The 20,703-nt window shown below is 52.5% G+C and overlaps 1 protein-coding gene across 1 annotated transcript in view; it reads left to right on the top strand.

The window, feature by feature from the left end:
- The window catches only part of Neurl1 (neuralized E3 ubiquitin protein ligase 1), a 79,628-nt gene extending 59,438 nt beyond the window's left edge, over nt 1-20,190 (top strand). Inside the window, 3 exon segments of the mRNA XM_040743346.1 lie at nt 12,645-13,334; nt 16,873-17,019; nt 18,110-20,190. Coding sequence (XP_040599280.1) covers nt 12,645-13,334; nt 16,873-17,019; nt 18,110-18,348 — 1,076 coding nt within the window. The 3' untranslated portion in view covers nt 18,349-20,190.
- The last annotated feature ends 513 nt before the right edge of the window (nt 20,191-20,703 follow it).

Here is a 20,703-nt window from a genome sequence, read left to right as displayed (position 1 = left end):
TTTCTGCAAGGAGGCTAAGGGAATGGGAGAGGGGAGCAGGAGGAGCCAGCCTCAGCCCAACTTAGGCCTTGCATGGGAAGGGGAAGGACAGACATCCCATAGGAGCTACTGGGGGAAACATCAGAAGATGAACTGAACCTGGTTTGCCAAGGCGCAGGCTTCCCAGCCATGGCATCTGCCAGGGCCGCCAGAGACCTCAGACTGCATAGGGTCACACAGGAAGCTGGTGATGGAGGCAAGTATAGCCCAGCCTTTCTTCCCAGCTTGAAACCCGAGTGCATGTGTAATCAAGTGTGTGCTTGCAGACGGGAACTCTACATACAAACAGAGCCTGGCCAAACAGCTCCCTCATCCGGAAGACAGGTCCTGGGGGGAGAGTTCTGGAAGACAGGTCCTGGGGGGAGTTAAGGAGGCAGAGCAGGGTAGCTGCACTGTCCTAGGTGTCAGAGACATGTCTAGCCAACACAGGCCACCTCTGTCCCATCCCGTCACTCCCTCTCTCTGCAGGGAGGAATGCCACAAAGGAGGTGGGGGGTTCAAAACCCGTTTCCGTTTTCCTTTCTGCCTTCTAAGCCTAGAAATTGTGACTGTTTTCAGAGCACTTTGACTTGAGAAAAAAAAAAGGAAAGTAAAAAAAAAAAAAAAAAAGACATGAGTAATGGCCAGAACCAAACACCAGGAGGCTGTTTTTGTTAACTAGCAGTTAGGGAACTTTCTGTTTTTCAAGTCAATAAAAGTGTTCCTGTATTCACGCTGACATGATGAGAGCCCCCAAACAGGCTATTCCTGGAGACAGCTACTGAAGAAGTATATCTGGACTGTCTGGACAGTCTCCCCCACTTCCTCTATGGACTGGGTGCACCTAAGGGACTCTACCTGCCAGAAATCGTGTGCCTTAGCTACAGAGACAGACCTGAGCTGGATCCTGGGCCAGCGCAAGGGTGCCTGTGCCAGGGAGTGGACCCACGTGTACTGTGGGCGGCCTGAAGCTGTGAACTAACTCACAGTTCACAGGGCCCCTTCCTGCTGACCGGTGTCCTCTGGGTCTCATTCTGAAAGGCAGTAGAACTCCAAAGCCCAGCCCAGCCCCAACCGTCTGCTCTGAAAAGTGTCTGTGTCTTACCCCGGCCCCTGCCACATGGTGAAGGGCAGGGAATGAGTGACTTCCTGCTCTGGAGAAGGTCACCATCCTGTTGTGTGAGGGGTGAAGGGGTGGGAGCAACACTCTTAGTCCTCCCTAAGCAAAGAATACTCCTCCCTCCTCTCCAGGACTAAGAGCTGGCCTCCAGCAAGCTAGGTCAGTGTTCCACCACTGAATGGGAGCTTTGAACTCTTTGTTCTGCGACAGGGTCTCACTGGGTTGCCCAGGCTGCCTGTGGACTTGCATGTTCCTGCCTCAGCCTCCCAAGTAGCTGAGGTTACAAGCCTGGGCCACCAGCTCTGGCCAAGAGTGCCTTTCCTCTCAGTCTCCAAGGCCCACCTTGGAAGCCGCCTCCTCCCCGAGGCCTCTGGTTAGAATTTTCCTCTCTGTCCTGTTCCCACCACAGTTCTGTGGTCTCTGGGAGCCTCAGTCCATCCTCATGTTTGCTTGCCCATAGGACAGGAGTTCCATTGAGGAAGGGACCCAGGTCCTTCCCGCACTGCCTCCCTGTCAATCACGACCCCTTTGGGGTATGGAATGACCCTTTCACAGGGGTCATTTAGGAACATAAGAAAACACGGACATTACATTAGGATTCACAGTAGCAAAATTGCAGCTACAACATAGCAGCAAACATGCTTTTTATGGTTGGGGTCACCATGACCCCAGGGACCAAGAGGGTGGCAGCATTAGGAAGGCTGAGAACCCCCGCTCGAGAGGAGACGACCATATCCAACTTTGCAAGCCTTGCTGGGTTTCAGTTGTAACACGGGACGGGAGAGTGGAGTCTGACTGAAAGGGAGCTCTGGGAAATGTTAGCTGAAGAAAAGAACAGGTGGGCGGGGCTGAAGGAGCCAGTCAGACAGCGCTGGGCTCACTGGGCAGTGAGGGAGGCAGAGGAGAGGCCAGGACTCAGTCACCAACCTGGAGGGAGTTGTAAATCGCTAACCTCTGTGGTCATAGCATCCCTTACATCCGCTGGGACGCTTCCATCGTTAGCTCACTGAACCCTCGCAGGAGAAGACCGAGAAGGCCTGCCCTGCCCATGTAGGGATGTGCTCGAGCTGGCTCTGAACCAAGAGTCCCATGAGAAAGCCGTGCCTTTCCCATGGCCTCCGGCAGGTTTACGCATAAAAGGAGCCGGGAAGTCAAAGGGGGGGGGCTCAGGTCTGTGGCGGTAGAATCTGGAGAGACTTCTTGTAAGAGGAGGCTCAAGAGGGCCTTATACACTGTAGGAGACTGGACTGGACAGGTGGGAATGAGGGGAGACTGTGACTTGGGGGCTCCAACCTTCAGGACAGGTAGGGGTGGAAGCTGGAGATGAATCAGCAGGGCCTCATGCGGGCGCTGGAGCCCGGGCTGTCCAACCCAGGGTGACCCACACCCCTTCTGTGACTATACATGGGTTTGCTTAGAGCAGCTCAGTTGCCCTTGGATCTGCTGCAGGCTACTCTGCTGAGGCCTGTGACTGCTGTCCTGGCGTAAGTCACCAGAGTCCCTGGCATTTCCAAACAGGGATTATGGCCCCTAAAGTCAATTAGCAGATTAACATAGTTCCTCATTTTGGTCCTCCTAAACTAATTTGTGGGTGTGTAAAACTCAAGAGAGGCAGAGGGGGAAGGGATAGAGATGGGGAGGAGGCTGGGGGAGAAGATAGGTGGGAAGAAACAGAGGTAGGGGCAAAGGCCTGGATCCCTCAGGGGTCTCAAAGGCGGCCCTGGCCTTACTCTGACCGAGTGCTGAGATCCCAGGCCACCATGCCCAGCACATTTGAATCTTTTGTTGTCCCCCTCTTAGCAGCTCTCTCTGAAGAAAGTTGTTCCCTTTCTTGGTGGCTCTGAAAATAGGCCAGTCACTCCTGGGTTGACTAACCCCCAAAGATTATTTGACCTTTAGGAACTTCCTCCAGGTTCCCCTGGCCCCTCCATCATGTGGGTGGAGCCCCCACCCCTGACCTGTCCAGCCGTCAGCACACAAGTATACTCAGGTTCTTGGTACTCTGAGTGTAGCAGGTATGCTCACATTCGGTATTCGAGCCAGCCATAAATGGAGGGGCTGTGTGTCCCTGAAGAACGGACAGTCTAGAGGCTGGGCTCTTAACCCTCTCACTGCAGCCCACCCTCAAACAGCAGGCCGATTCCAGGCTTCCAGGTCACTTCCCCATGTCCTGGAGCTCGGTAGCTCATCCTCTTTCCTGTGGGTGCCCCGGCCTGGACCTGGGATGGCATCTCCAAGAATAACAGCCTGGTGCCTCCAGGAAGAGAAGCCTGCCAGCAACCAAATAAACACAAGTTTTATGGGGTGATTAATACTCCGAACAGATAAACTTCTATCCCAGTTTCTTGTGGTCTTCCTGCTTCTCAACTTGGTGTGGAACACAGGCCTGTAATCTCAGCATTTAGGAAGTTGAGGCAGGAGGATTGTGAGTTCAAGGCCAGCCTGGACTACCCGAGACTGTGTCCCCCAAAGAAAAAAAGGTAGAGAGAGCAACTATGATCTTGCAAAATGCTGGTGAGCACAGACTCCACTCACAAGGTGTCCTGGTCATTGTGCGGTGCCTGCCGTGACCTGGGCTCTCCGCAGAGAAGGGAGAGTGATGGGAGAATTGAAAACGCGGCTCCTAACCCTGCTGGGTCTTGCACCAAGGGATTTGCCATATCAAAGCTATGAAGTGGCCCAAATCTCATTCCACACTTGAGTGTGACCTGAAGCGTCCAACTGTAGGTGCCGCTGGGGACAATCCAGGAGGACTTCTGTGAGGCTGAAGAACAGTTTAGCCAGTGGACACTGGTGGGGAAGTTCGTTCTGGAAGAAAGGCAGCGGGCAGCTTGTGGCCTCAAGGGTTGCTCACAACTGGGTACACACGCACGCGCACGCACGCACACACACACACACACACACACAGCTCTTTGAGTTCAATGCTGCAGTGGTCCCTATGCTGTCTGGGTATTTAATAGGAGAAACTGTGGGGAGGGCGGTACCAGGCCCAGGGTGGGGCAGGGAGGGTCTGCAATTTGGATCCCTCAACCAATGGACATGAGGATGAGGTCAGTGTGAGCAGACCTGGTGCCACATCAGAGTGGTTTGGCAGAGTCTCTGGGGGCTGGGAGTGGGGACTTGCACGGGTTCATGCCCTCCTACCCCTCTTCCCAAAGCGTACTTCCAGGTCTGGGTGGAAAGCCTCTCCTGCATGAAGACTCAGGTGGCTTTGAGCCAGATTCCGAGAGGACTGCTTATCCAAGGCAGTGGCCCAGCTTTGCAGCCCTGCATGGAGAACCGCCTCAGCCCCTTGAGACAAGGCCTGTTTCAGGGGGTCTTGCTACATCAAACGATATTAGTCTGGAAGGAACCCACAGCATTTCATTTTCTGTGGAAACAAAAGCAGAAATTCTTTTTCCAAGTAACCCATCCTTAAATTTAAATTTAGAAGTCAAAGCATTTTCAAAATCTATAAGTTGGATTAATCCAGCAGCATTGATAATCAAATGTCTTTTAGCAGCTGTTGCTCCTTCCTCAGCAGTGAAACAATTCGAAGACAACACAATAGCACACAGTATCCAAACTCTGTGTATTTTCCGTCTTTATGTGGCTTTTTATCACTCTATTTTAATTTTATTTTTTACTTTTTTGAGACAGGGTTTCTCTGTGTACTTTGGCTGCCCTTGAACCCTCTTTGTACACGAGGCTGGCCTCGAACTCACAGAGATCCGCCTGCCTCTGCCTCCTGAGTGCTGGGATTAAAGGCATGCGCCACCAACGCCCAGCTTCTCTATTTCTTTTACCACTATCCTGTTTCTTTTTCTCTCCCAAGCCTACATATATTTTTAAACACACTATAAACCTTTTAGAGGTTTTACTTCATCTGAATCTGACTTTACTGTAAATCTTTGTTTTTCTGGCCACGTGTCTTTTATCTGCTAAACAACGTTGCTAGAATTAAAGCAGTGACTGTTTTAGCTGCTGGCTTTCCAACATGGCGGGTGAAAGTTTACCGCACAAGTCTCTAGGAAAACAGAGCCCACCTGAGAAAATGCTGTCACCAAGAAGCTTATCTCCGTTCTTTGATTTCTAAAAATCCCTTTTAAGCTTTTGTCATTCTATGTGGAAATTCATGCAACCAACATTGGACACCATATTTAACAAGATTCTTCCCACCAGCCTGGTCCCAGAGCCACGTCAACCCCAAATAACACACAGAGACTATTAGTTACAATGCTGTTGGCCAATGTCCTAGGGCTTCTCATTGGCTAGTTCTGTCTTAAGTATTAACCCATGACTACTTGTCAATTGTGTCAAGGCCCAGGCACCAAACCCTCCTCTACCTGAGTTTCCTTCCCACCTTCCGTTACACAGGTGACACACCCTCCCCTGAACACCTGGGGTCTGTGCAGGGCTAAGTAGGTTGCATGGTACAGTGTCCTGTTTCCTAAGGTGGCATGCATCTTCTGTACACAAGGAAAGGGTTATTATGTGTTTTTCTCCAGAGAGGTCTAATGACTTGCCCAAGGTCATACATCTGGTCGTGGCTTGTTTGAACCAGGAGCCTAGCCTGTATTGCCTTCCAGCTTCTCTAGTTGTGAGCCCCTCTGAAGTCTGAGTGCCCACCCCCAGGCAGTCACTGAGGACCTGTTTGTCTAGAACAGGGTGCATGAGAGCTCAGGGCAGGATCATCCACTCATGCTGAACAGAGGAGGCTACCAGAGCTCCTGCAGTGTTGGGCCAAGAATGAGGTAATGGGGTCCCAGGGTATCTGATTCCATATAGAGGGCAGGTTTGACTGTCCGATGTTCTCCCCAGATTCTCAAGAGCTTTATCTGGCTCTTCTGGCCTAGAGCAGACTAGCTTGGGCAGCAGCATGTGATTGCATCCATGGGACTGCCCAACCTGAACTGCCTTTCACCTACAGAAAAAGCAATGCCACATTGCCACCTAGTGTCTCACAGGCTCCAGGTGTAGTTCTAGGAGCCTTGGTAAGACCTGCAGGGGTGAGAGGGTCCTAGTGGGACCCAAGGAGAGGGAGGAGCTGAGTCCTGCAGAACTGGGTGCCAGGCCCTCATTTCAGAAGCAGAGAGAGACACCAGATCAAGACCTGATTCAGTTGCTTCGAGCTGTGGGCAGTCCCAGCATCTCTTGGGCATAATTATCCATGCCCCACTTAACTCATCGGTGTCTTCAGAGGCTCCCAGATGCAGGAAAGCTCACAATGTGAGAACTGGTCTTGTCTTTAGGTTAAAAAAGAATACCTGGTTTGCCAAATTTGCAATATTTGCCATGGCCACCATCACCAAATAGAAAACTCCATGCATGTCTTCTGACATGAAGGAAAACCATGCCGTCTAAGATCTGGAATGAGAACCGTGAGTTTCCAGTGGGGTTCTTTGGAACCCTGGGGCTCCCCAGGACATCTCTGAGACAGTGAAATGCAGAGGCGATGGGCATGGGGCCACCTGCCAGACTTCAACCACAATGTTTGATGGTACTAGAACAAAGATATCCCTACTTTAAAAATGAACACTTGAGGTGGGTGTGGTAGTTCACACCTGTCATCCTAGCCATCAGAAGGCAGAGGTAGGAGGATCACTGTGAGTTCTAGGTCAGCCTGGGATACAGAATCCTGTCTCAAAAACTAAAAGCACACAACCAAAGTCAACAACCAACCAAAAACAAACAAAAGTTTGAGAGCCACTGCATCGAATGACTCTGGGAGCCCCTGGCTCTACAATTCTATCAAGGAGTCTGACTTCAAGTGATTCTAGAACATTCTACACTTCCCTCAGTGGCCTCAGAAACCATGTTTGTTTCTCCTGGGCTGCCCGTAGCTGAGTTTAAAGGGAAAGGGTGGAGGCCAGTGTGGTTTTCAGGGTACGGCCCAGAGGGTTTGTCCATCTGAGCTGTGTGCTGCCTCTGAGGCTCCTTCTCCTGTCTGGGTCAGATGCAGACCAGCAGGAGGATGTTTACGGAGACAGTAAATGTGCTGGCAGCACCTTCCAAACGGGGGCTGGCTGCTGCAACCCTATGCTAAAAGATTACCCAGTGCCGAGGATGTGAGAATCCAAACAAACAAGAGTCTGGGCTGGCGGTGGTGGCCAAGCTTCAGAAGAGGCCCTAGGCCAGTGCCAAGACTGAGCCTTGGTCACCCTGTGCCTCTAGCTATGTGTTGCAAGGCTGGGTGTTGCAGGTGAGAGCTGGCCCTGGCTCTCATCACCAGCAGGAACTTGCCAGCAATATTGCAATGAATGTGCCTTTCACTGGCCGTCTGTTCTGCTGCCTAGGCTAGTCCTTCCCTGACCCTCTCCAAAACAAGATGAGCATCTCAGCTTGGGTTAGAGAGCTTTATTCTAAAGGCGACAGTTATCCCAAAGAAGAGATTCAGGGAGTGTAGGAGGAAGTCTGTATGCGTCCCTTGGAGCCTACAAGGGAGCCCTAGGAATAATCTGCCACACATGAACCCAAACCAGGGCTAGGCGTTGGTGGTGCATGCCTTTAATCCCAGCACTCAGGAGGCAGAGGCTGGCGGATCTCTATGAGTTCGAGGCCAGCCTGGTCTACAGAGAGAGAGTTCCAGGACAGCCTCCAAAACAATACAAAGAAACCCTGTCTCGAAAAGCAAAACAAAAAAAGAATCCAAACCAGGAAAGCTTTTCAAAACCAAGTTTCGTGGAGCCTGGACTGACTAAGCTTCATTATTTAGTTGAGGATGGATGGCCTTGAACTTCTGATGCTTCTGCCCGAATCTCCGCAGTTCTAGGATTACAGATGTATACCATGGGTGCCTGGCTGGTTAGGTGTTGAATATCAAACCCGGGTCTTTGTGTATTCTGGGCAAGCACCCTACCAAGTGAGCTATGTGCCTCACCCAAGGAAAGTTATTTTTACAGCGGCTAGGAAGCTTTCTGAGGTGGGGAGCTTTCCCCTGGGGCATTCAAGGCAAGGCTGAGTGAGAAGTTGGCAAGGGTATGTGGGTTGCCTGGTCCCTCGCTTTCTTTGAGTTCCTACCCAGTATGAGATGCTAAGACTCTTGTAACTACTTGGATTCTTCCTGCCTCTGAGCCTAAACTAGCTGTCTGCTGATTCCCAGGACCCAGGTCTGACCTCTCTTCTGCCTGTGGGTTAGTACGCAAGGGTAGTAACAGCCTCGCCCTCCTGCTCTGGTCCAGAACCACTGCCAGGCTCCAGAATTGGCAGCCACCAAATGGGCACGGATCACAATGGCTGAGCAGCTCCTTTCAAATCCCATGCCACCTCTGTCTCCATCACCGACCCTCCTGAGAGGACAGCTGATCACATAACTTGTTGCTTCCAAATGTGGGACCAACCCCTGGTTGTGGGTTCAGGTTACCCTCATCCCGGGAGAGTCCCAGGTGTTCTCTGGATTTGGGGGCTGGACACAGCTGTGTCTGCCTCCATGTTAGCTCACTCAGGGGCCCTTTGGCTCTGCCATGTGCTGGGTGTCTAGTGTTGCAGTTATTTCTGGGCCTTGCACAGCTGACCCGCCGTGAGGACAGTTATTTGGAGCCTGCTGGCCACCTACAGCTGCTGCTGCTGAGTGCCAGGGAGGAAGGGGGAAGACATTCTTGGGCTGAGGGGTCTGGCCACTCCCAGCTGCTGCTGAGTCCCAGCTCCCAGCTCAGCAAGGCTTCCCCTAAGTCCACTCCCTACCCTGTCTGCCTCCCTCTCTCCGTCCTCCTTCTCTAATCTACACATTGAGCTGCTTCTCCTGGGTTTGCAGTCGGTAATGCCATTCAAAGAGCATTGCCTGGGTGCCCACTGTGACTTATATGTCTACAGACAGCAGGGACAATGCGTTTGTGTGGGCGCGTGGTGCTGGGGCTTGAACCCAGAGCCTTGTACCGCTAGGCCATGCCCCACCCCAAAATGCTAACATCTGGATCGTCTGGGCCACAGAGGCTCTGCCAGAGCTGGTCGAGGCAGGTATCTGACTCCATACTCTAGGCGCACCGTCACATGCTAGGCGCACTCAGCTAAGTACCAGGTGCAACATTTAACCCCTGGTCCAGAGAGCCCTAGAACCCACGGTGACATGGAAACAGTGGCTTACACTGACAGGTGATCTCATGTGCCAGGTACCTTACCAAGTACCCAGTGGGTCTTATTCCATCACATCCCTGCAGCATCCTTCCAAGGTGAGCCTCAGAATACGGATTTCTATAAGTCAGTTACATTTCTCACAGCCGAAGAAAGGCCCCGTGAAGTTAAGCCACTTGTCCAAGGTCGAGTCAGGATTTGAACCCAGGCTGATGACTTTAAATTCACTATACTCAACTATGTTCCTATCAGTAGACTGCCTACCAGTGTATGGGTTTTAGTTATAAAAACCAACCAACCGATACCCAAGGTATCCTTAGGTTGTGTTATTTGGAGAAGGATGTACGCATTTTTGGAGATGATAGTCACTCTGAGCCTTTTCAGGACACACCCGGAGTACTGTCTGGGTCTGTTCGCTCTCTAAGTGGTGGGAGGTGTGTCTGCTGTCTTCATTGTGGAGAGAGAGGTGGCAGATGCATCTTCACTACAGGCTCAGAGCTCAAGAGGCGTGGTGCATTAGATACAGAGATGAAGAATTCAGTTTAAGAGAAACCCAACTCCTGAGGACAAAGTCCTTCCTTGCTTACTGAACGACTTCCTTAATTAGTGTTCACAACTTTGACCTGTGTGGCTGTGATATATAGCACGGCCTGCTCAGCTCCAGGACTCAGGCTTTCCTGAGGGTTAGCCTGTGTGGGATCTTTCCTATAGGTCGTGGGCTGGCGTCTCTGAACCACTGATCCCTCTTGTTAACGTTCTCCTCTCCTCTCTTCTCCCAACTCCCTAGAGTCCCCAGTACTGGAACCCCTGAGGGACCAGGAAGCAGAGACTGTTTCTCCAGGGCTCAGGCACTCCCCACCCTGTCTCCCTCCCTTGACCTCTTCCTTCCTGTCTACCCGGTTCTCCTCACCTCTGCCTCTGCACAGCCCCAGCCTCCAAGCCATTGCCATCGTTGTCAGAGTCAATTCCCTGGAATAATCAAGTTTTCTGGTTGACTCCCTCCTCCTTGCCAAGGCATTTCTGGGAAACCCCAAGCAGCCAGGGCCCAGGAGGCTTTTGGAGCAGCCTGAGACTTAAGAGGAATGGCAGCACCTAACCTTCCTGAGTCCAGATAGCAGCTTCTGGGAGAGGGAAGGAGAGGGGCTTTAGTGGCTCCTCCATCCTCAGTGGAACAGAGGACTATGGCCTCTGTTCTTCTTGTTGGCTTAGTCTTCCAGGCTTTGATGGACAACTTGGGCTCCCCAGCTACCTAGGCACACGGGCTCCTGGGAAGGCATAGACCATAGTGTGGCTTACAGTGGTGTCAGTCCGATTTGGGGATGTCAACTCTGTAGAAGGGGTTCCATCTAACATGAATGTGATGCTGGGTAGTGGTCGAGCACACCTTTAGTCCAAATACGCAAGGGGCAGGCAGGTCTCTGTGAGTTTGAGACCAGCCTGGTCTAGACTGAGTCCCAGGACAGCCAATGCTACACAGACAAACCCTGTCTTGAAAAAAAAAACCCAAACCAAACAAACTACAACAACAACAAAAAGAGTGTGGCATTGGGGGATAGACAGACCTTGCCAATATTGAGTCTACTCACTCAGTGGCTGTCACCCAACACCCCCGAGCTGTATTTACAGTGGGATGTGCCCACCGGCTGTTTTAGGGATAGCATTCAGGGGGTCACCCCCAGCGTATGTCGTTGCGGTCACCGTAAGTTACACAGAGCAGGGGCATAGCAAACCCATTAAAAGACTACGGCTAGAAGCAACTGTTGGCATGAAAAGGAGGTGTTTGGGACACAGTATGTGAAAAAAAAAGTGGTTGTGAAAAAGGAAATGTGTACAGCAGGAATTTGAGCCCGAAGTCCAAGCACATGGAAGGGTGTGATACACTTCATGGATGCCCAGAAGTTCTGAGATGGGCCAACGTTATCATATTTCCAAAGTGACTTACTATTCACAGAGTTTAAACATTATTGGTATTTATAGAGCAGAACTCAATTTTTGCATTAACAAAAAAACTAAAATCCATTAAAAAGACTCTGACATGCCACAGTCCAAATATGGGGAATGTTTTTTCTCTGGGTGGCTGGCTAACAGGCAGAGTGGTGTGTTTCTCTTTGCTGGAGTGTATCATCTTCAAAATGAAGCTTGTGTTAGCTGTCTGGATTAGCGAGATGTTTGCAGCTCAGCAAAGCCCTCAAAAGTCTTTATTTCTTGGATGACTTTAACTTCCCTTCACATTAATGTCTTTATGTGACATGATAACCTCAAAGGGTAAGTATTGGCTTAAATGTCACTCTTCATGCAAAGAAACTGGGAGAGAGGGTCCCTTTTGACCTAGAGTGCCACAGTGTCAATAGTACAAATGGCTATTGTTTGTCTGAAAGCCACTCTGAGGACTGCAGAGATAGCTTGGCAGGCAAAACCCACGAGGACCTGAGTTTGTTGTCTTTTAAAGGTGGGATGTAGTGGTGTGTTTATAATCACACTGCTGGGGATGCCCAGCCTCCCTAGCTAGCTAGCCTAGACCACTTGGACAGTTCCAGGCCAGAGAGAAAGAGAGAGAGAGAGAGAGAGAGAGAGAGAGAGAGAGGGAGGGAGGGAGGGAGGGAGGGAGGGAGGGAGGGAGGGAGGGAGGGAGGGAGGGAGGGAGGGAGGGAGGGAGGGAGGGAGGGAGAGAGGAGAGGGAGGGAGGGAGGGAGAAAGAAAGGGAGGGAGGGATGGGGAAGGGAAGAGGAGAGAGGAGAGGGGGGAGAGGAGAGAGGAGAGAAGAGAAAGAGACCTCTAAAACAAACAAACAAACATGGACGGTGCCTGAAAAACAACACCTAAGACTGACTTCTGGCGTCATTCTAGATGTTAAACATAAAATAGGGAAGTCCTAGGTATTAGAACTTAGGAAACTTTTTCTTCCATGGAGGGGCTGGGAGTAGAGGAAGTCAGCCTGTCTTAGTGGGTACTGTGACACACACTGAGTTCGAGGCTCTCAGAAAAATAAGACACCCTCCTCATACCGTATAAGAATTAGGGGGCTGGAGAGATGGCTCAGCGGGTTAAGAGCACTGGCTGCTCTTCCAGAGGTCCTGAGTTCAATTCCCAGTAACCACATGGTGGTTTACAACCATCTGAAATGAGATCTAGTGCCCTCTTCTGGCTTGCAGGCAGACATGTGGACAAAATACTGTATCATAATAAAATAAAATCTTTAAAAAAAAGAATTAGTACACTTAAAGTTCTGCAGACAGTAAGAGAAAGCGTTGCCAGCCGGGAAGCATTTAGAAGCAACCAGATGGCCGTGAAGTCGGTGTCTTCAGGGACATGCCTTTGTTTAAAGGGTACATTCCCGTGCCCCCTTTGCTTTCCGACTTTGCGCCCTAGCGAGCAGTAGCATCCTTAGTGTCGGTGGCGCGCAGTCACCGCTGTGGGAAGGTGACGATCGCCCCGTCTGTCGCCCTGCCCGCCTCAGACAGCGAGCTGGTGCTGCCGGACTGCCTGCGGCCGCGCTCCTTCACCGCGCTGCGGCGGCCGTCCCTGCGGTGCGAGGCGGACGAGGCGCGCCTGTCCGTGAGCCTGTGCGACCTCAACGTGCCGGGAACCGACGGCGACGATGGAGCACCGCCCGCTGGCTGCCCGATTCCGCAGAACTCGCTCAACTCGCAGCACAGCCGCGCGCTGCCGGCGCAGCTCGACGGCGACCTGCGCTTCCACGCGCTGCGCGCCGGCTCGCACGTCCGCATACTGGACGAGCAGACGGTGGCGCGCCTGGAGCACGGGCGCGACGAGCGCGCGCTCGTCTTCACCAGCCGGCCGGTGCGAGTGGCCGAGACCATCTTCATCAAAGTCACGCGATCGGGCGGTGCGCGAGCCGGCGCGCTGTCCTTTGGGGTCACCACGTGCGACCCTGGCACGCTGCGGCCGGCCGACCTGCCCTTCAGCCCCGAGGCCCTAGTGGACCGCAAGGAGTTCTGGGCGGTGTGCCGCGTGCCCGGGCCTCTGCACAGCGGCGACATCCTGGGCCTTGTGGTCAACGCCGAAGGAGAATTACACCTGAGTCACAACGGCGCCCCGGCCGGCATGCAGCTCTGCGTGGACGTCTCCCAGCCCCTCTGGATGCTCTTCAGCCTGCATGGCGCCATCACGCAGGTCCGCATCCTCGGTGAGTGCCCAGTTCAAGGTGGCCTTGCTAGGGCTAGCAGCTAGACAGTCACCCTAGGTGAGTTCTGGCTGGGGTGGAAGCTGCTGGTCCACCGATGGCTGGGAAAGAGATCAACTCACATCTCAACAGACAGGCAACCTGGCCAGATCCAAACGCCTCAGTGAAAAATCGGGGAAGGGAGTTTCTACCAGCAGTGAATTGAGACTTAGTTTCCTCCGGGCTGCTGTTGAGTCTTAATGAAAATCAGGTTGGCTGGTTGTGGTGGTCCTTGCCTCCAACCCCAGCATTTAGGAGGCAGAGGTAGGAGAATCTCTGCAAATTCGAGGCTAACTTGAGTTAGCATATTTGAGTGTCAGCTCAACCAGAGATTTTAGCAAACTGTCTTAAAAACAGAAAAACAGCACCAGAAAAGTTGGTGTCTTCTAGGGCAACACCTATGTCAGAGTAGGGGAATCCGGGAGCAGGTAGCCTTCGGGCATGAGGTTGCAGCACGCAGACTGTTTAGAAGAGGCAGTTTGAAAGGATGTGGCTTGTGTTAAGCCGTATTCTCTGGCTTGTTCTGAGGGATGTGTCCCTTACTGTGACCAGGTGCCTGACAAGAAGGCAACCCAGGGGAAGATGAGTTTGATTTGGCTCATGGTTGAGGGAGCAGCCTGTCATAGTGGGGGAGGAATGGGGGGATTGTGAGGGCGGTCACATGGCGTCCATCTGCTGTCAGCGCCATTTCTCTTCCTGCTGTTCATGGTGGGGAACCAGCCCTTTGGATGGTGTCACCCACACCCAGATATCTCTCACTAACCTCACTGTAAAGTGCAGATCTTTGAATCCTCCCTCCAGGGATCCTAAGTCTGTGTGTCTGATTTTGGTGGTGTTGTTTTTGAGACAGGGTCACGACATAGCCCTGACTGTCCTGTAGACTTGGTTGGCTTTAAACTCACAGAGATCCAACTCTGCCTCCTGAGGATTAGTATTAAAGGTGTGCACCACCATGCCCAGCTGATTTATATTTTCATTTAACGTATCTTTAGCCAAGGTTGGAGAGCTCTGGGCCTCTCAACCCCATGGCTCAACCCAGGCAGCTTGATAGGGCTGGTAGTGTGTGCAGATGTGCATGCCTCAGCTGCTTTCCAAGCTCAGCCTTCTGTGAGGGGCGGCGTAGCCCAGGGCTTGTGTTTACGTGGTGCTGTTCAGACTGTGACTGGAGAGTTTGTGAAATGAGACAAAATCAGTGCAGAATTGCAGCTCTTGCAGAGACCAAAGGAAGGGATGCTGAGAAACAGATAGAAAAGCTATGCAAAGGAAAGAGGCCAGAGTGCCAAGGAGTTAGAGCTGAAGAAAGATAAATCAGGAAGGGCGGAGATGAAACCGGGTTAGACGGAACACAATCAACCAGGAAGCAGGAGGAATCAGTCCAGAGTGAGAATTCATTTATTAAAATGAAATTGGATTGGGAACCGCGCGTGCGCACATACCCAGACACACACAATCTGAGCCGAGGTGAGAGATAATTGGCTCCACTAACGGCTTCTCAGGGAATGGAAAGTGTGGTGATATACTGTCTATGATTTAATAAAGCTTGCCTGGGGATCAGAATGCAAAGCTAGCCACAGCCATAGAATCCAGGCAGTGGTGGTGCACACCTTTAATCCCAGGACTCAGGAGACAGAGGCAGATGGATCTCTGTGAGTCCAAGACAATGCTGAGCCACACTATCGTGAATCAGTCTAAAAGAGAAACAGAGCTCCCAACTTTAATCCCAGCACTAGAGAGGTCTATAAGGAAGAAGCAAAGGGTCTCTCGGGAGATTCAGTTTCCAGTCACAGGGAAGACGGGATCTCCATTTCAGCCTTGGTGGAGGTGAGAGCTACTGGCTGTCTGCTTTGCCTCTCTGTTCTTCATCTTGAACCCCAACATCTGTCTCTGGGTTTTATTAATTGTACTACAGGAAAGCACACAGAGGCAAGGTACACTCTTGCATCAACATCACCTAGTAACAGCTAAGTCGTTTTCCAGTAGAGGTCTGTCATCGGAAGGGGCTTATGAGACTGGGACAAAAGGGAATTAAAACAGAACTCAGGACCCTTTCTGTCCCAGGTGGTAAGTGGGTCAAGGTGGATGTCAGGAAATGCTACCCAGAACCCAGTGTCTATTCATAGTTCCTGAGCTGTTTGGAGAATTGGGCATGTCAGCCGGCAGAGTGTTGCTGGGGAATCCTGACTGACTCCCAAAGGAAAAACAAAGCCAGTAGCAGCATATGAAGAGGAATCGTTCCCCTTACAGCAAATGCTTGGCTTAGTGGAAGTCCCCCGTAAGCTGATAACTCGGGGCTGTTTCCTTTATCCACATGCACACAAACTACAGCTTTCTTTATGTTCACTGGTGGATCAAAACTATTTTCACTGACGACAACTGTATCAGGGTTGCTTTCTAGACATTGTTCTGAAAATGCTAGCCAATGCAGTAGGGCAGGAAAAGTAAATAGGTATGCATTTCTGAAAAGAGATGATCATTTAAAATAACTAATGTAGTAAGAGAAACTGTATGAGCTGGGTCTCTGACCCCAGCTATTTGAGAGGCTAAGGCAGGAGGCCCAGATGTTCGAGGTTTGCCAGGTCTGCCCAGCAAGTCCAAGGCCAGCCCAGGCCACATAGTGAGAGCCTATTTTAAAATAAAAAGCTAGGTAAGGGCATTGGGACATTGGTCAACGGTAGAATGCTTTCCTAACATGAGTGAAGCCCTAGGTTCAGTCTCTAGCGTGAGGAGAGAAGGGAGAAAGGAGCGGGAAGAGACCCCCCCTAGGAACATCCACTCATCAGTCTTAGAAACAATAGCGCTATTAAGGGAGTTACAGAAACAGTGCACCTGCTGTGCACAGAACATTCTTTAGGGCCTGTGGGAATCACAGGCAGTGAGACTTCTTGTTCTTAGCGAGCTCATGGTTCTGCTAGAGAATGGAGCTGAATTCTCAGGCAAAAACGGCAGGACTTCAGGCTGTGTGGCTGGGTATGGCTAGTCAATGACCATGAGGTTGTGTTTAGGGTAGCCATGGCTGCCCAGGGACTGAGGTTTGAGGACAGCCTCAAGAGGCTCCCCAAGGCTGTGTCTCCAGGGTCATCTGTGCATCTGGGAAGGACCTTAGAAGGATGGCAGAGAGGGAAGGAAGGTTGTAGGACCAGGGTGGCGGTATAGAGAAAATGGGTGGTTCCTAGACACTGTGGTAGGGAGAGCAGGACTCTGACAGGAGGCAGAAGAGGCAGGGACAGGGACAGGGACTTTATTCTCTGAAGGCCAAAGGCACCTAGGAGGAGTGGCAGGGGCTACCACACTAGGCAGAATTTGGATTGGGAATTGTGGGTGAGGTCTGCCACCTTCAGATCTATTGGTGAGGACACAGCCAGGGCGGAGTTGAGCCAGCCTATGGGGTCCTGCCCCGAGCCTGCAGCTGTCCTATGGGCAGGCGTGGGAGCCCTCTGTGGGGGTGGGGACTGAAGCTTTCTCCATTAAGCTAATGGTACTCTGGCCCATCCCCCTTTCTCAGGCTCCACCATCATGGCTGAACGGGGAGGCCCATCTCTCTCTTGCTCACCTGCCTCCACTCCAACCTCGCCCAGTGCCCTGGGCAGCCGCCTCTCTGACCCCCTGCCCAGCACCTGCAGTTCTGGGCCTCTGGGTGGCTCTGCGGGCGGTGAGTACCGAGGTCCTGTGGTTGGGTCGATGCTTCCCTCCTTACACATTCAGAGAGGGAGAGCACAGCCTTTGTCAGGGCTGGGACGGGCAGCTCTCACCAGGGGACTTAAGTTACTTTCAATTACCTTTTATTTTGAGTGTGTGTGTGTGTGTGGTGTGTGTGTGTGTGTGTGTGTGTGCCTGCAGTGCCTACTGAGGTAAGAAGACATACTGGATGCCCCCAGAACTGGAGTTACAGGCAGCAGGCTGCTTCGAGCTAGCTGACGAGGGTGCAGAGAGTCACAGGTCCTCTGGAAGATCAGCAAACCCTCTTAACTGCTGCCTCATCTCTTCAGATGTCTGAGCTAGGGTTTCTATTGCTGTTAAGAGACACCTGGACAGGCTTTAAATGTCAAAGGTTTAGTCCATCATCATCGCTGTGGTGGGCATGGCAGCCTGCAGGCAGACATGGTGTGGAGAAGGAGCTGAGAATCCTACCTACGTTTTGATCTGTAGGGAGCAGAAGGAAAAACTGTCACACTGGCCTGACTTGAGGTTATAAGACCTCGAGGCCCACATCCGCAGTGACACACTTCCTCCAACAAGGCAACACCTCCTAATAGTGCCACTCCCTATGGACCAAGCATTGACACACGAGGCTATGGGAACCACGCCTGTTCAAACCACCACAGACGTGTCACTGTGACTCTTTTTTTTACATCTTTTTTAAGACTTATTTTAAATTTTGTGTGTGCATGTGTAGTGGTGGTGGGTTGTTGCATGTGGTATGTGAGTGTAGGAGCCACGGAGCCTGGTCCTCCAGGGGACTTCTGAAAATGCACACAGTTAGTGCAGGAGGGCCATGCCTTAAAAGACTTGGGAGGTTCTCTTTTTCCCCTTTTCTGTCACTGCCCCTCTGGTCCTGATCTGGGGCTGTGCGGCCAGAGCTGGGCTGCTGGAGCTGTTTCGTCCTTGGGCAGGAAGGTGGGTTGTCAGTGTCTACAGGTGGCTCTCCATCCTGCAGGAAGACATGAGCCCCGGAGCCCTTTCTCATAGGGCCTGGGCCGGGCTGGGTCACATCCCATTTTGATGGATGCTTTTGCTCTCAGGGACAGCCCCCAACTCACCCGTGAGCCTGCCCGAGTCGCCAGTGACCCCAGGTATGGGCCAGTGGAGTGATGAGTGCACCATTTGCTACGAACACGCGGTGGACACAGTCATCTACACGTGTGGTCACATGTGCCTCTGCTATTCCTGCGGCCTGCGCCTCAAGAAGGCCCTGCACGCCTGCTGCCCCATCTGCCGTCGCCCCATCAAGGACATCATCAAGACCTACCGCAGTTCCTAGCCCACTGCGGAGCCCACCTGCACCCCCCAGCACTTCCGCAGACTCCAGCCCAGCACCAGCTAAGGGCGAAGCCAACAGGGTCCCTTCTCTTCCACGTTTTGAAAACTCTTCCTCTTTTTCCATTAAACATGGGAAACCAAGGTCCCTGAAGGTTTGGGCTGACAGGGTCTGAGGCAGGGAGGTGAGGGCACAGATAGCACCTAATGAGTGGAGGGGAGGGGAGAAGGCTACCCCCGCAGTCTCCCTCTCTACCCGGGTTCTGCAGGGGGCCGAAGCGGAGTCTCAGCCTGTTGCCCCCTCACTGTCTAGGCAGATTTCTAAAGTTGTGCAGCCCGTGTGGTGCCTTGGAGAGAGCGAACATGTAGCCTTCCCTGGGCAGCTTGGGAGGCCAGTGGACTCCTCCCACCCTGGGCAGCTACAGACTGTATGTCCTGTCTCTCTCCTTACCCAGAGTGGGGAAACAGACAGGCCGTACAAGACTCCAGGTCCTTGACCTTGACCTTGGGCTGACCTACCGTGTTCAGGGCCTCTCCTTGCCATAATTTGCACCAATCATCTCACCGGTGCCGCTGCCTAGGGTGCCCTTCAGGATAGGCTGAGGTGGGCCTTTCTGTTGTCAGGGTCCCAAAGAGCAGGTCCACAACCACCCCTAAGGCCTGTCCTCCCTCATCTCAGTGCCGGCCTGGGCTGATCTTGCATTGTGTGCCCAGGAGGAACAGGGGCCCTCAGTAGGGTGGGGGGGGTCTCCTGGGCTATGGACAGCCCTTTTCCTCATTTTTATTTATTTATTTATTTGGTTTGTGAGTTTTGTTTGTGGGTTAATTCCAACCCGGGAGCTCCTAAAATTCTACTGTTGGGGGGTTGCCAGGTGAGGGGCGGTAGGGTAGCCACTCAGAATCTTCTGCAGGCCCAGACACAAGGCTCACAGGCAGTCCTGCTAACCCCTAGGTGGAACTCCAGGCTGGAGGCCTCCCACGAGGGGGACGGGCCTCTCTTGGATGGGGACCCACTGGCGTCCACCTGTGCCCTTCCTCCCTGGGGCGGGGGGCTAAGTTAGTGTGGTTGGTTCAAGGTTGTACTCCAGGAGTCCACCTCTGTCAAGACATCAAAAGTTCTGCAAGGTTGGGGAAGATTATGGATGTGTGGGTCAGGGACCAGAATGGAGACCCTCCCAAGTTAGGAGGAGGAGGATGAATCCTGAAGGCAGGCTCCTGGTCTGCTAAGGGAGGAGGGTCGCCTCTACAGCCCTCCCTGCCTGTCCTGGGTTACTGTGGAGTCTTAGGCTAGACCCTCCCAGTCCCTCAGCCATCGGCCCTCAGAAGACTGGTTTTACACCCTCAGCGATGGCTTCTGCTTTGGCAGGCAGGGACTGGGGCTCTGTCCTGGCCCCTGGCCCATCCTGTGGCCCTGGCCAGAGGTCACCCTCCAAACCTCAGCTTCCCCTGTGTACAGGTTTGGGGGTGGAGCACTCTCAATGTGATTCCTGAGAGTTCTTTTGGGGTATCTCTTAGGGGGCCTTACTGGAGAGGCATTGAGAATGGGGTACCAGGGTAGGCATTTGCCTGCACTGGCCTTGCAGAGACCCAGGGAATCTGCGCCACCCTGGGTCTCGCCTCTTCAGTCACTGGACCTCGTAGACCCTTTCTGTGAGAGCAGGCTGGAGCCGGTAAATTGACCCATCTAACTGGGGGCTCATCCTAGGGATGGAGAAAGTCCAGAGCGCAGAGCTGTATGGCTGGAGGTGGGAAAAGAAGCCATCATCCATTCTGCTAACACGGAGGTAGTTCTGCCTCCTTCGTGAACTGGGTCACTGTGTTTGTGAATAAAGGCGATTTCGTACCAGCCTGAGGGCTGTGCTGTGTGTCTGGAAGTTGGGAGGTGGACCAGTGTGTGAGCACACCTGAGTGGTTAGGGGCTACCAGGAACAGCCCCAGTCTCTCCCTAATTGTAGACTCCTGTGTCTATGAAGAAACTTTCTTAGAGTCAGGCTTTGGAGCGTGGTATGGGGTTCAGACAGTGGGCCCTTAATACTAGGCAAGCCTTTTGAGTTGAGAGAGGCAGCCACCCTTCTGGTGGCCTTGGAACTTTGGGTAGGCCACCAAGGGAAACCACAGGTGTACTATGCTGTCTTCCTCTCAGGCCGGAGATCCTGTGAGGCACATTTGCCACCTAGAGACTAACGGGAATGACGTGCCAACCCTGTGGCTGGGGTGGGGAAGAGGTAGGTAAACTGGGCCCAGGGGTCTAGACAGTGTCAGAGCTGCACACATGGTCAGGGCCAGGCCCCAGAGACTTGTGGGATTCCTGCTTACACCCTCTCCTGGAAGGGGGCTTTCAGCAGGGACAAGTCTGCCT

Source organism: Mesocricetus auratus, unplaced genomic scaffold, assembly GCF_017639785.1.
Source record: "Mesocricetus auratus isolate SY011 unplaced genomic scaffold, BCM_Maur_2.0 Super-Scaffold_4256, whole genome shotgun sequence".
NCBI lineage: Eukaryota > Metazoa > Chordata > Mammalia > Rodentia > Cricetidae > Mesocricetus > Mesocricetus auratus.
This window is presented reverse-complemented; position numbering and strand designations above follow the sequence as displayed.